The following is a 14,146-nucleotide window of genomic DNA, read 5'->3' as shown; positions in this document are numbered from 1 at the left end:
CAAAAACGTGTTTTAGCAATAAGATGGCACTTTAATTAATACCAAAGCTTTAATTTTGGATTTTGGGGAACATACTTTTTTATTCAAAACTCATATGAGATTTTTATATAGGTACTTAGGTATTGTTAACTGTTTTGTTTTGTCCTTATACTTGCGATTCCAAAAATAAGTAATAGTCTTAAATAATTTTAATATCTCATGTACTCATTACCTGAATTAAATTTTCCTAAGTGCCTGAAGCATTTATTTCATCGTAATTCTTTGGATCTCATATCTTTTTCGTTCATATTGTAAGATAGATAGATAGATTTCCGTTTATATTTAATTCTAGTAAGTTAAGATTTTAATTTTAACTAGAATTTGGGTAACTTATTTACCACGATATTGTATATAAACAAAAAGATTCAGCCGTGTAAATTAACGGATTCTTAAATTTATTACAAGCAACCCTAAGTACGCAAACAGAACAAGTGCTCACTTCCTGGGCACATACAGCACCTTGAACGCAGATGGCCAGTGCCTCAAATTAAAAAAAAAGAATAAAAAGTTTAAATAAATTGTTAACGCCTCAAGCGTTTAATCGTAGGCATTTTTATCTAGATCGATTCTATGCGAAAATGTTGCCAGTAATGAATATGCAATAGATCGAGTCTAGATATTTTATGGTTCCTGGCTGTGGTGTTTCCTTTGCCACCCGCTGAGAGATTAAATCTTGACGTAAAAAATGGGGGTGTTAGTGTAAAAGTTAAAAAGAAACTCACCTTAAAACTAATGAGTCATTGGTTTGACCAATACCCTTTATTTAGGGGATTTCGTTTTGGCCTCTGTGTTTCGTTGTTATAAACTCCTTTTTATAAACAGAAATACCAAATATTACGTAGGTACATATATTAAATTCATCTCTAATTTAGAGTCACGTTAATTTCAAAATTAGAGAGATATAATACAACTAAATCTCATTTATTAACGTAACTTGATAAGTTTTCTCATAGGCATTTCTCGGTATATAGATCAAAATGATTTTTTTCTAAGCAATATGAGTACGAGTAGGTACCTAAATTTGTGTCCTTTTTTCTTTCTTTATCATATAGTTATGTACTTACATAATTCTTTTTGGTCTTGAAGTGCAATATTTAAAAAGGAGAAACGAATGTAGAGTTCCAGAATTCGAAATTCGAACGTCACACAACGACCGCCACGCCCCCTACTTGGAAGATAACAATACGCATTGGAAGAGGTGCCAACTCACTCGCTGTAGCGTCGACCAGCACTCCTCGAGCGTCCTCTCGCTGATGCTCTGGCCCGATCTCGCTTGTTGCTGAAAGTGAAAAGTTTGTGAGTTTACGTGGTAGTGGACTAAGCTAACTCTGCATTGCATTTGCAAGGTGTGGCAATGTCATCATTCATGTCGAATTTCTATCAAAATATGACTTATAATAGGCCGCGGACTGGACGCAAGCGGAGAGCGGCAAATCAAGGCTGTTCATACATTGTTCAAGTGCAATGTATGAATGGTCTTCTTTTGCCGCGCGCCTCTTGCGTCCAGTCCGCGGCCTGACACTCCTTCACTTTGTTCTGTTTGTTGTTGTTGTTGATGCAGAGTTTAGCTTAGACGGACTCTAGAGCTGATTATTTTGGAGGTTAGAAAGCAAGCTTTGATTTTTTTTGGTATTAAGGATGTCGTAAGTAAAATAGTATTGAATCTAATTTAGTTTTAAAAATGTTAAGTTGCATGCAAAAGGAAGATTTATAATTTAGTTAAGAATGAGATGAAAGACAATGCGATAGTAGTCTACGGAAACTCACGTTATGTACTTATGTTATAAATTTGAATGTTGAACACCTATACTTATTGAAAACACAACATAATTATATCTTACAATGAAGGAAAATGTCAAAAAAACATAATTTAACTTTTAAATGTAGTTCAAACTGTAATTATAAATCTAGTCTGAAATTATGTTTTCCATTGACATAAAACACTTTAATTAAAATTATATACATCAATCAATAACAATTAAAAATATTGCATTCTTAACCTTTAGAGTTTTAAAAAGGTTATCGAACTTGATGGCAGGTGATGTGACATAATCTTTTAGCGTGTCACCTTTGCCATTGTTAATTTAAACATCAAATCCACGAATAAAATACAAATCCAAGTGGTTATCTGGAAGAGGTCGCCTTTGAGACATATTTTTTCCACCAATCTTATTGCTTAAGTTAAGCTGTTTGTGTAACGTAAGTACGTACTTGTTATTAGTGAACAATAAAATTATATAGTCTTGTATAAGTATTGTAACTCATCGTTTAGTAGGTATCTACAGCATAAGATTTGCTTAGGAGTTTACGTACTTTTAGAATTTTTTCGTCAATTTTTTGGCTACATTCATGATCCCAAGCATGACGTGAAGCGTACTAAACAAGAACTAGCGACATCTAGCCATCAGAACCATGACAATTTTGATGGACCATCTCACCCTTATGGCCATCTATCCCGGAATTACCCAATTTTTTGTTGTATCATATACATCGTGAGTTTCCGCAGAAGCGTCTAATAATGAAGTGAAAAAGAAAAAATAATTACATCGATATTGAGGCTATTCAGGAAATTTACCAATGCGAAGGGCAACATGCTCCTGTCGCCCATTGGCGCGTCGCCGGTCGGCGACTGCTGCTGCGGCTGCGCAAAAATGGACCTTATTAGTCTATAAATAACCTTTAAAATGTACTATGCAACTGTAAGCAGTTAAAATGCTTTTTATATCGGCGTGTTATATCACTTTAGAAATTATTATACAACTCTAAGCAATAAAGAATTATTTTATTAAAACGGTACCTATATACCGCACTCTAAAAATTAACATTAAATTCTAAGTATTAAAAATAAACTTTCATAAATTATATTATTATGCAACTCTAACTAAACTGTTTAATAGATTATAGGGTCTACGCTAAGTTTGTACTTGACGTGAAACCATTAAAAGTACCAACTAATTAAAAAATACAGAAAAAAAAAATAAGAAAATGATTTTGTAATCGGAGGACCAAAAAGGTTATTGAAAGGAATACTCGAAGTGGAATGAATTTGTATTTGTAAGTAAAACTATGAAGGTTTAGTCAAGATGTCGTCTGATAGAATGACGCAACGAAAAAGCAATACCAAAGCAAAAATAAATAAAATTAGTAAAAACTTACCCACACAAATGAAACGAACACAACACTCACATGCGATTAAACGAAATAACATCGCAGGTTAAATAAAAATGCAAATTAAAAGTTTAGGGTAAATGAAATTTAAGTCTAAACGGATTGAAAATTGTAAATGAAATTTAAATTAAAACGTATCGCATTAAAACTTCAAGGAAATATTTTAATAAAACTTAAACGAAAAAAATACGGTTTCTAAGTTTACAAATGAGTTTTAAATTTAAACACAAATAATGTAAAATTCCGCATCACGTAAAAGAAGAAAGAAAGAAAGAAAATAAAAATAAAAATTGTAACCTACTCTTGCAATTAAAAATGCAAAATCAACTTGCGAAATTAAAGTTAAATTTAAAACTTGCAAAATTAAAATTATACTCAAAAAGTCACACGTAATGTTAAAAAAAGTTATTTACATCGACGTTATTGAGGTTTGACAGTAAATTTACCAGCGCAAACGGTACGAGCGATCGCTCGCTCATGGTGGAGTCGGCCGATGGCGATTGCTGCTGCTGCCTCGTTCGCACGTGTGGGGAGGAAGGCGTGAAAGAGAGAGACGGCTTCATCAGTTTTCAGTTGATATTTTTAGATTGATTTTAAATGTTGTTTAATTGATTGCACATTTATTTTAAACCGACTTCATTTGTATTTATACTATATATGAGTAGGTATATGTATAGGGATAACTAGAGTAGGTATTATCGGTACGACAAGCACTTTCAATCTCATTTTAAGGCAGCAATAGTGACTTTAAAATTAGTGCCAAATACTAAACTATACAGTACCAACACTGGGTAGTTTATGTTATCTATTAATGTTTTAAAAGGGATATTATTTCATTGTACGATGTAACTATATATAACAATGAGTTGGATTTAGATAAATATGTTACTTTTAGGATTCTAAAATGCATTAAAAATCCTTAAGAAGATTAATCTAATCCAATAAGATTTTCACTTTAATTTACTAACTATTAACGTTTAATATTTGACGCGCTTTTAGCGTGACAGTTAACCTCATAAGCTTATAAAAACAGATTCCCATTCATCAATTGAATTATTTTGATTGTAACCTCTTAACTCAACGACGCGTTACAAAAATATTAATAAATCAAATTTTAATTAACCGTCGTTCCAAAAAAACTGAAACCACAAAAGCGCAACCACTTCCAAGCGTCGAACCGTTAAATCTCAATTTACGAAAAAAACTCTTTCAAATGAACAGGATATCAAAACCGGTTCATACAAACGGTTCTAAAAACAAAAAAAACTTGAAACTCGAACAAATTCGCAGTAACAAATAACTGTCAACACCCCTTCGTGAAACAAAACGCAAAAAAATTAAAAAACAAAATCACAATGAGCCCCTAATCCGGTCGTGGGAATAGACATCAGGCCGAAAACAAATTTAAAAAGTAATATTCCTCCTTCCATTTTTCAAATTTCGTAAACGGAACGTTAACGAATGCAATTTTCCTTCGTTTATTCAAATGGGTTTCTCACCGGCCAGCGCCGAAAAAAACGAAATTATGAACGCAGCGGAAACGTTAAACAAACATTCCATAATCAAAATATCGGTTGGCCGGCCATATGACGCTATAAAAAAGGAATCGAAGACATGTTGATCACTAGCTAATATCGGAAATAATAGAATTATCACGGATAATTGTAATTTACATGTCCTTTTATGAAACCGGATGCGGCAGAAGGACAAAAACGATTTAATAATAAGTTTCTTAACCCTTTCTTGACAAAGGTATTACAATATGTTGTTTTTTAGGAAGGGATTATTTAAATTTGGAACGGGTTCTCATAGACCTCAGTCTTGAGGTCAGTCGACCAACTTGGGCTGCGGCAGGCAGACGCTGGGTCAAATTTAAATACGTTAAAACTTTGTGTGTTAAAAATTAAACGAAAAACGTACCGCCACATTGAAAACGGAAATACGTACGTTCGGAAATTTAATTTTCAAAGTGAAAAATAGTGAAGTGATTTTTAAAGACATTATTGTTTAAATACTAAAAATAGGTTTAAAAAAGTTATAATTCATAATTAGATTAATTAGTGGGTGTAAGTTTATAAACTATCGCGCTTCTAAATATTTGCCGACGGCCGATCTATCACGAAGTGACCTCATTATAAGTTGAATCTTTCCTTAATATTAAACTCTTTTTATTATTTTTCATATTTTTAGAAGATGCTTTTAATTACACAGGTTTATCTCAAAATCATTCAAAATATTGTTTTCTTTATTTTTGGTTTTTAACAAAAATTTAATCACTTTTTTATAAAACACCGTTCTCGTTCACACCGAAAAATCGTTATATTTTTTCAACATTGTTATTTAAAATTGGATCAATCAATGTAGTAAAAACAAAGGTTCAATAACTACCTAGTCGTAGTTTTTTTTAAATGCTGATGTCAAAAATCTTAGAAAAGAATTATTCAAAATCTAGTTAAAAACTTTATGGCGACTCAAAATTCCTTAAAAAACTCACAGCGACTAATTTGCAAGCTTTTTATAAAAATTTTCACAAAAAAACATCGTTCGGACGTTTGAAATAATATCAAAAAACATTAGGTTGAAATTATTTTAAATTATGTCTTTACTAAACATCAAAAATACAAGATGAAATTTCAGTAAACTTGACAAAAACCTAAAGCTCGCAAAAACGCGCCGCAGTTTCACAAGAAAAAAGGAAAAACTCACCTGAATCTCATTGACCAGTTTCTCGGTGATGATCTTATGGTCCGGCGTGGCCGGAGGCTGCGGCGTCGGGGCCGGGCCCGGCAGCTCCGGCTCCTGGGCCGGCGTGCCGGGCCGGCTGCGGTTCCAGAAGTCCTGCATCTTGAACCTCTGCTCCCCTTGCTGGATCGCAGGAATATGAAGGGACAGAGGTGCTGCCCGCAAGTCCAAAGCGCTCCCTCCCGCAGATGCTTCGTTGTTCTCAGCAGCCGTCATCTTAAAGGAGTTCTGAAGCCAAGAGGCCACGAAATTATCCTCGTCTTTCGGTTGCTCCAGGAGGCGAGGGAACGGCGGCGCGGCGCTCGCTTCGAACGCGCCTTCGCCGCCGACCTGGTCACCTTCTTCAGCTATTTTCGGTACTTTCGCCTCCCTCGGTGACCCCTCCTCTACTTCCGTCTTCCGATAATCATGGAGGTCCCTATACCTCTCCTGGAGCGCTAGGGATATGTTCTCATTGAAGTATTTCAACATGAATTCCAGTTTTGGTCGTATCGTCACAAATTCATGCGCGCGGTCTTCGCACCTGCAAAAGCGATAAGTTTAAGTTCGCGCGGGAAATGTCGGAAAATCGCGGAAGTGAGACCTCCTTGAGACGCGGTCGGACGCCGACTAACTTCTTGGTGGAAAAGTTGAGCGTCGCGGCGCTTTCTTGCGGGGTGGGGCGGACGGCCGCGCAAGGCGAAGACGGCGCTCCAACTAGCAAGACGCGCCGCCCCCGCCGCCTTAGACGCCGCTAAGAACATCCCCACCGAGTTGGGCGCAGGCGCCCTCGTTTTTTCCGAGGAAAAATGCGTCCGGTCAAGGAAAAGACGCGCGGTCGGCGGGCGCCCGCGAGCGTGTGCCGCCCCGCGCCCCGCCGCGCCGACTCGACCAAAATAAGAACTATTTAAAAGGGCGCGAAGTACCCCGAAGGGTTGCTCTCTCGCTCGCCCGACCTCCGTATCTTTCCCCATGCGTTAGAAAAGGATGACGATACAATTTTTTTCTAATGAAAAGAATGGATTTCTTTGTGATTTTTTCTTAGCGCCGCTCCTGCTCGCACGCGCGAGCGGTGAATATGAATGTTTCGCGTGCATTTTTAAATTTCTTTTAGTTACGCCTCTTCGTATTTTTTTCGGTCAGGCGGGGCTTAGGCCGAGGGGTTCCGGCCAACGGTGTTTTAAGTGGTTCGCTTTTTTCCGGATTCTTTTACCTAAACTTTTTTCCTTAAACATGCCTACTTTTCGTACTTTCCTACTTCTACGTATACCCAAGTATACCTAATGAACATACAAAAACACACACATTTTACAATTTTCAGCAGCAAATTGCATTGGAAATATTTTCTATGACTTTCAGATCATTATTTGGGCCATTGAAGAAATATATTTCAGCTAATCTTCGTAAGGTTATCTAATAAAAATACTTCTAAATCAAAGGTTCATATCTAAGTTACTCGTGGTTCTAATAGATGCGAAGCTTAGAGTTTCTTAACTTCGTTGTGTTCTGCTACCCCCCGATAGATGGCGCAGTGCGTTGCGGAAAAGAAAATCTTAAGAAAACTTTCAAGAGATGGTAGTAGTTGCTAAAACTGAGGCACGAATTATATATAAAATCTAGTATTATATTAATAAATAATATCATATCATATTAAACAAAACAGGATACCTAAAATTATCCTTCCGAAAACTAGAGAGATTGGTACCTATATTATTATTATTATTTTTTTTGGTACCTATTTTTTTTAATTACTTTTGAGCAAAATAAATGACATACCGACTTTCCTGTTCTCAAAATTGGTATGTCAGAAAATTTGTTACAAAAATACCACAAATTGTAGTTTCAATATTTTTATCAATTTTTTATGTGGTTTTGTGATAAGTTATACCAGACTTTAGTTATTACATTTAAAACCATGATATTAAATATTTTACGCATGATATTGACCTGTTAATTTAAATGAATTGACATTGTTATCCATTGAATTTGTATGATTCAGTATTCCTACACTATATGTTACAAATTATGCAGATTTCTACAGTTTTTAGGTTCATTTGAAAGAAATGCTTATCATGTTTGAAGACTTTAAGCAGATATTCATGTCAACAGATGGCGCTGATGTGTATGCTATCACGTTTAAACACAAATATTACACGTTTTTTTGTAGAATATTCTTCTTCCTCGCGTTATCCCAGCATTTTGCTACGGCTCATAGGAGCCTGGGGTCCGCTTGACAACTAACCCCAAGAATTGAATAGGAACTAGTTTTTAAGAAAACGACTGCCGTCTGACCTTCCAACCCAGGGGGGAAACTAGGCCTTATTGGGATTAGTCCGGTTTCCTCACGAGGTTTTCCTTCACCGAAAGGCAACTGGTAAATATCAAATGATATTTCGTACATATGTTCCGAAAAACTCATTGCTACGAGCCGGGGTTTGAACCCGCGACCTCCGGATTGAAAGTCGCACGCTCTTACCGCTGAGCCACAGTGCTTTTTTTTAAATATTCAGATGATAAAAATAAACTTTATTATCTTTAATTAAATTAATTTATATGCAACATTATTTAAAGGTGCGACCACGCCGCAGTTAACTTTTGCGGAGCAACACTATGCAACAGTAAGTAGGGTGACTGTTACAGTTATTGGCCACTACATTGTAATTGGCCACTCTTAATAATAAGACTTCTTTTGGCTTTTTTCTTTCTAATTTGTTAGGAAAGGCATATTACTATGTAAAGTGTCATTCTATGGAACTTGCTAACTATGTAAATAAAAGTCACTAGTAAATTCATCATTCTTTGACAATTTCAATATGGCGGTTTGTTTACATAGTTAGCAAGTTCCATAGAATGACACTATAGTGGCCAATAAATAGCAGACACCTTACTATTAGGTAAGTGACCTAATGTTACCGTGTTTCTCAGTGTTGCTCCACAAAAGTCATCTGAACCTTAATGTGAACTAGAAAGATCAAAAATCTCATATCCAATGAGACTTGGCCTGTTTGTTACTAACACTGCCCCGGGCATGAAAACCGTAAGTAAATAAATAGGTAAGTATTATAGGATTTTTTTTACACAGATCGACCTAGTACTGCAGTAGGGTCAGTAAGGGGTGTACCCTGTCACAGTGACAATAGTATGAGGGTCCTAACGACTTGCATATTGATTGTCACCGAAACTAGGTACGAAATGGTACGGAAATTAGATTCTTTGAGTGTTTCTCTTTAAATAATAGTACGTTACGAGGTAGTCTAAGAGCGTTTTCATTGTCCGATCCGATCTCGGATGTCGCAAGGAAGTAAAATGTAAGATATATGGTGTTTCACTGTATTTATTTATGCATATAAATATTACTAAAAAACGATAAATAACAAAGGCGAACTTAATGCCAATGGCACTCTCCTGCAGCTGTTTTTGTCATAGGCGCCTTCCGACCTCCGATATCGGAAAGGCGCCTCCGATAAATTCATCTATGTCGGAGGCCCCCATCAACTGTTGGACCGATAATATTTGTTTGTGTGCGTATGTGTAGGCATAGTGCTTGTTGTAGTGTGCGTGACCACTGGCGGCCGGGCGCGCCCCCGCGGCCTGACTACGCGGATGTAGGATCCTACATCCGATATCGGATCGGACAATGTGAAAACGCTCTAATAGTATACTGAATATGTTCTCTGAACCATTCACCTCCGAGATAATAATTTAGTCATTACAAACCTATTTACTAGATTTACGGGTAGAAACAAAGCTAAGTATATAAAGAAAGGTATGTAATCTATCAAAATGACGGTTCCGTGACAGATGTACTTAAGTCTTTATGTCCGTTTTAATGATCTCGCCTAGATCATCAATTCTTAGTCATTATTGTACGATCATTATTCTATATACCTATTATATAAATATAGTTACGGCGCAAGGTATAAGCGTAAGCGTTATGATTGTAGGTATTCAGAAATTTCTGTGCTAGAACAAATGCCGTGGTCACCTCTCATAACGTGATATACTGGCTGCGTTTCCACCAAACATCTGCGAGGATCCGTAGCAAGGGGTGCGTTTGTTAAGAACCAATAGAATCAATGTATATATCTGTTCTCGCTCAGCGTGTAGGTACCAATTTATTAGTTCTTCACAAACACATTCTTTCCTCTTTCATACGCATCCTTTCACATATCTGGTGAAATCGCACATAAGGAACAGACCTAATAGGTACATTTTAATTAATAAGTTCCGCTTTCGCCTATCAACACGCTTACCACTCATAACTTGGAAAAAAAAATCTAAGAAACAGACAGGCGATTTTTTTTGTTCCGCTTCCGGCTATGCAAACGCTATCTCTCATGACTTAAATAATCTAGGTAAAGCTAATGAACAGGCGTGGCCTGGGAGGGTTCTTTTCCACGCTGGGTGAGCACCAAGACGGACAGACGAACATATATGTATGTATGAATGCTATTATAGTTTTTGCAAGGTAATATTAAACGCATGTTCTCATGTTTATGGATGCTATCTATGAATTATTTCTTTATATATGAAATATAACAATGTAAATTGATTATATCGCGTATAATGAATTTTTTAAACCCTTTACAGCGTTCGTGTTGTGGTCTAGCTTCGTCATACTTATATATTTTATAAACATGTATCTGGTGTTATTTCTATACAGCATCCTGTATTGTGTGACACTAAAAATAAAATCATCGCTAGTGTATGTATAAAAATATTTTTTTTTAAACTGGAAAAAGGGAATAACGAAATGAAATAGGTATATGTAGAAGAATATCTTCATCCACTTGCGACATAGAAATTTCTTTCGGTTAATTGCAAGACGTCTATGAAATCTTAAACAAATACAATTTAAAATTAAATTTAAAGCAAAAGGGACAGGGGAGACCTTTGCTCAGCAATGGGACACACACATAGGCTAATATTTTTTTTATGACCAAACTGTATTCAGTTTTATCTCTAAAACAAGACCGATTTCAGAAACTTTGTGTGTGTGTATCTGTATATGTCTGAAATAAATACCTACATTGAATCGAATAACTATCAGCCCGATTCGAATTTTAAGATACGTCAATTAATAGATCTAGAAACGATTTGGATTAGATGTGTCAGTGTCAAATGTGACGTTTGTTCAAACAAAAACGTCACTTTAAGATATAGAAGAATAGACATATCTATAAGTTCGAATCCGGCAGTATATATAGGTATCATCGCTTTAAGGGGCCCACTGATTACCAGTTCGCCGGACGATACCAGCCTGTCAGTTAAATGCAAAATTTGACAGCTCCGAACAACTGACAGGCTGATATCGTCCGGCGAATTGGTAATCTGTGGATATATACCTTTGGTCTAGTACAGTCAAAGAATTTAATTTCCGACCCATTTTTTACCTTGTCACAGTAACAATAGTATGAGGTCTCTAGCGACTTTCATATTGATTGTCAGTGTGACAAGGTACGAAATGGGTCGGATTTTTTTTACTGTACCTTCCTGCCCACAACACAGGCCTTGTTGAGCTTATCTGCGGGCTTGATTCATGTAAGATTGTCCTATAATTTTTATTGGCTACTACCAACTTTATGCTCCATGAATCCATCAGCTCTTATCCCGAGTCGGCGAACAAAGGGGTGGCCGCGCCAGCTGCGCGCGCGCGCGATCAACTTTATTACACAATATCCTGTCTGTCCGTCTGTCTGTCCGCTTGTGCGGCTATTTCGGTGATGCAAAGGGGCGTGTTCAGAAACCCTTTTGATATTTCTCTTAAAAATTTAAAAAATACTTTGAAACTTGCTTAAAAATTGTTTCTCAAATTGAGTATTTTTCACATTTATTTGTTTGTGACTACTCACTACTTACCTACACTTATGAACTGACTGACTAACCTTCTCATGAAAAGTATGAGTAAAAGTATGATATGTCATTTTGATGATAAGGCAAACGAGCAGATGAATCGCCTGATGGTAAGCGATTGCCGTCGCCCATGGACACCTGCAACACCAGAGTGGCTCCAAGTGCGTCGCCGGCTTTTAAGACGGGAGTACTACGCTCTTTTTTTGAAGGTTAGAAGGTAGTATGGAAACAACGAAGGACCAAACTTAGATAAGTGCTCTGTGAACAAAGTTTTGGGCGGAGCAATAAAAACACAAAAATTACGAAATGTGATAAAGAACCTAATTAATAAATCTTTTAAAAACTTAATTATAATAGCATTACCCCAAAAACACTTGCCATATCTCAATACACGTGAGGCAAGCGCATAATACCTATAAGAATCCACACGGTCATGACAATATAATGAGTTTAATAGCGATATGAAGGAGCGAATATCCAATCAATTAGGTTTATTTAGTCAATTAATACTTGATCGATTCCCTCTTGACCCAGTAACCGGTAGATTTGTGGGTTGAATATGTGAATATACGAATTATAATAGTTACCTATTTATTTTTTAAGGGGCAAAGTTATTTGTTTAATGCCTGATATTCGAACAAGCGAAAGAATCCAAAATTGAACCGCGACATTTACATTTTAATATCTCACGTTATGTATTATTTAGGTACTGCCAAGCAAATAATAAACAGATTGTTGTTCTAGAAGTTATTAATAATAACTCTAAGGCCTAAGATGTAAAATGAAGAATGAACATTTTTATTACAAAAATAGAAGAAGAAATTTAGTTTTTACAAGCTTTTATTTAGTTTCACCTGACCGTTGTCTGTCTGTGTGTAATCAAATCTTGCAAGTTAAATTTGATCCACTTGCCGGTTTCCGATTGAGCTGAAATTTTGCATACATACGTAAGTCGGGTGACAATGCAATATTATGGTGTCATGGAGCTGATCTGATGATGGAGACCGGAGGTGGCCATAGGAACTCTGTGATAAAACAACGAAACCTAATTGTGTTTGGGGTTTTTAGAATTGTCTCGATGAGTATTAGTTGCCTGTGGAAAAAAAAGTACAGTCGGCGATAAAAGCTGTACCAAAAATGAAATTTTTGTCAAAAACTTATATAAGAATTTAAATCTAGTTGAAATATTTGCGAAAACACATGTAACATAATATAACAAAAAGAAACACCTTTAAAGAACCAATTTCAAAACCATTTGACCCTTCCGAATATGCAAATTTAAGAACACAAGGGCACTAATATTGTCACCGTTTTTTGTTTTTGCCTTTTGAATTTGAACTTGGAACGAAACCGGTTGGGTGTTTTTTGGTCTCGCAAACTATTATTCTTCTATTGTTTGACTATGGGAACGAAGACAAGATTGCTTGATAAAATACCTTTTGTTTTGAGACGTGGATATTTTTATTGTTTTTTTAATGGGAAGGATGGGGATTTGGCAGTTCCCAGGTATGAATGATGGCAAAAATTAAAAAGTAACTTGAATGTTTTAAGGGTGACATGACAAAGTATTTCAACAACTACTCAACAGTATTTCGTGATTTATATGTGTAATATCAATTTTGAATGAATGAATATGAAATGAATATCAGCGTATCAACCTATTAATCCAGTGAGGAAATGCTGCACGCGTTTTCTTGACTATGCCACAGGAACAATTTTTAGAATTATTTTAGATTTATTTAGTCATATTTTAGTTTTAGCTTAGTTTTTATATATAGTTTTAATCATAACCATCTTATTATCGGTTCTCGATAAAACGTTACCAGATACTATTAGTTATAATTGTCTTTTAATGACAGACCGCCCCTTTTTTTCTAAAATATTGCTCACATTTACATAAAAATACCAAATAAAATAAACAAAAGTAAACCTTTCAATCATTCCTTTCTAGAATATTCGTGAATAGTAGCTTAAATAGTCAGCGATATAAAAGTTGGCCGGGGCCGCGCGGCCTATTTTTAATCATTTTTGGAAGAGCCGTGAAGGGTTGAGGTATGATGATATAGAATAGAACTATTTGTAATTAGGTCGTTAGTTTTAAATAAAACTTAGGTAAGTAAACTTACTTTAACTTTTGATATTTAGTTCCTTCGTAAGTGTCAAATATTTTTCAAATAAATATAAAGAAAATAAAAAACATAAAGACCAATGCAAGATGCTACCTATATTTGGAGATTGACAACATATAATACATATATGTATTTTTTTTTAATCCTTTTTCATTTTTTCGCATGTTTGTGACCTCAGAACTCTGTCATTTGCGAACCGATTTTGAAAATATTTTTTGTTTAAAAGTATAGTTACC

General features: G+C 35.7%; 1 protein-coding gene across 12 annotated transcripts in view; it reads right to left on the bottom strand.

Annotated features, from left to right (window-relative positions):
- Window positions 1-14,146, bottom strand: part of LOC134801561 (zinc finger protein 184-like) — a 128,003-nt gene that overhangs the window by 67,316 nt on the left and 46,541 nt on the right. For 5 of the 12 annotated variants that reach the window (XM_063774167.1, XM_063774161.1, XM_063774170.1 and 2 more), the window contains exons 2-5: window positions 5,914-6,472; window positions 3,654-3,716; window positions 2,585-2,680; window positions 1,226-1,318 (exon numbers count right to left, since the gene is read on the bottom strand). In XM_063774167.1, the coding sequence (XP_063630237.1) occupies window positions 1,226-1,318; window positions 2,585-2,680; window positions 3,654-3,716; window positions 5,914-6,420 (759 nt within the window). In that variant the 5' untranslated portion in view covers window positions 6,421-6,472. The remainder of the gene's footprint in view (window positions 1-1,225; window positions 1,319-2,584; window positions 2,681-3,653; window positions 3,717-5,913; window positions 6,473-14,146) is intronic. The other 7 variants (XM_063774169.1, XM_063774165.1, XM_063774164.1 and 4 more) reach the window with 6 other exon arrangements.

Source organism: Cydia splendana, chromosome 22 (assembly GCF_910591565.1).
Source record: "Cydia splendana chromosome 22, ilCydSple1.2, whole genome shotgun sequence".
In the NCBI taxonomy this organism is placed as follows: domain Eukaryota; kingdom Metazoa; phylum Arthropoda; class Insecta; order Lepidoptera; family Tortricidae; genus Cydia; species Cydia splendana.
The sequence above is the reverse complement of the archived record's forward strand: the minus strand, read 5'-3'. Positions and strand labels throughout refer to the sequence as shown.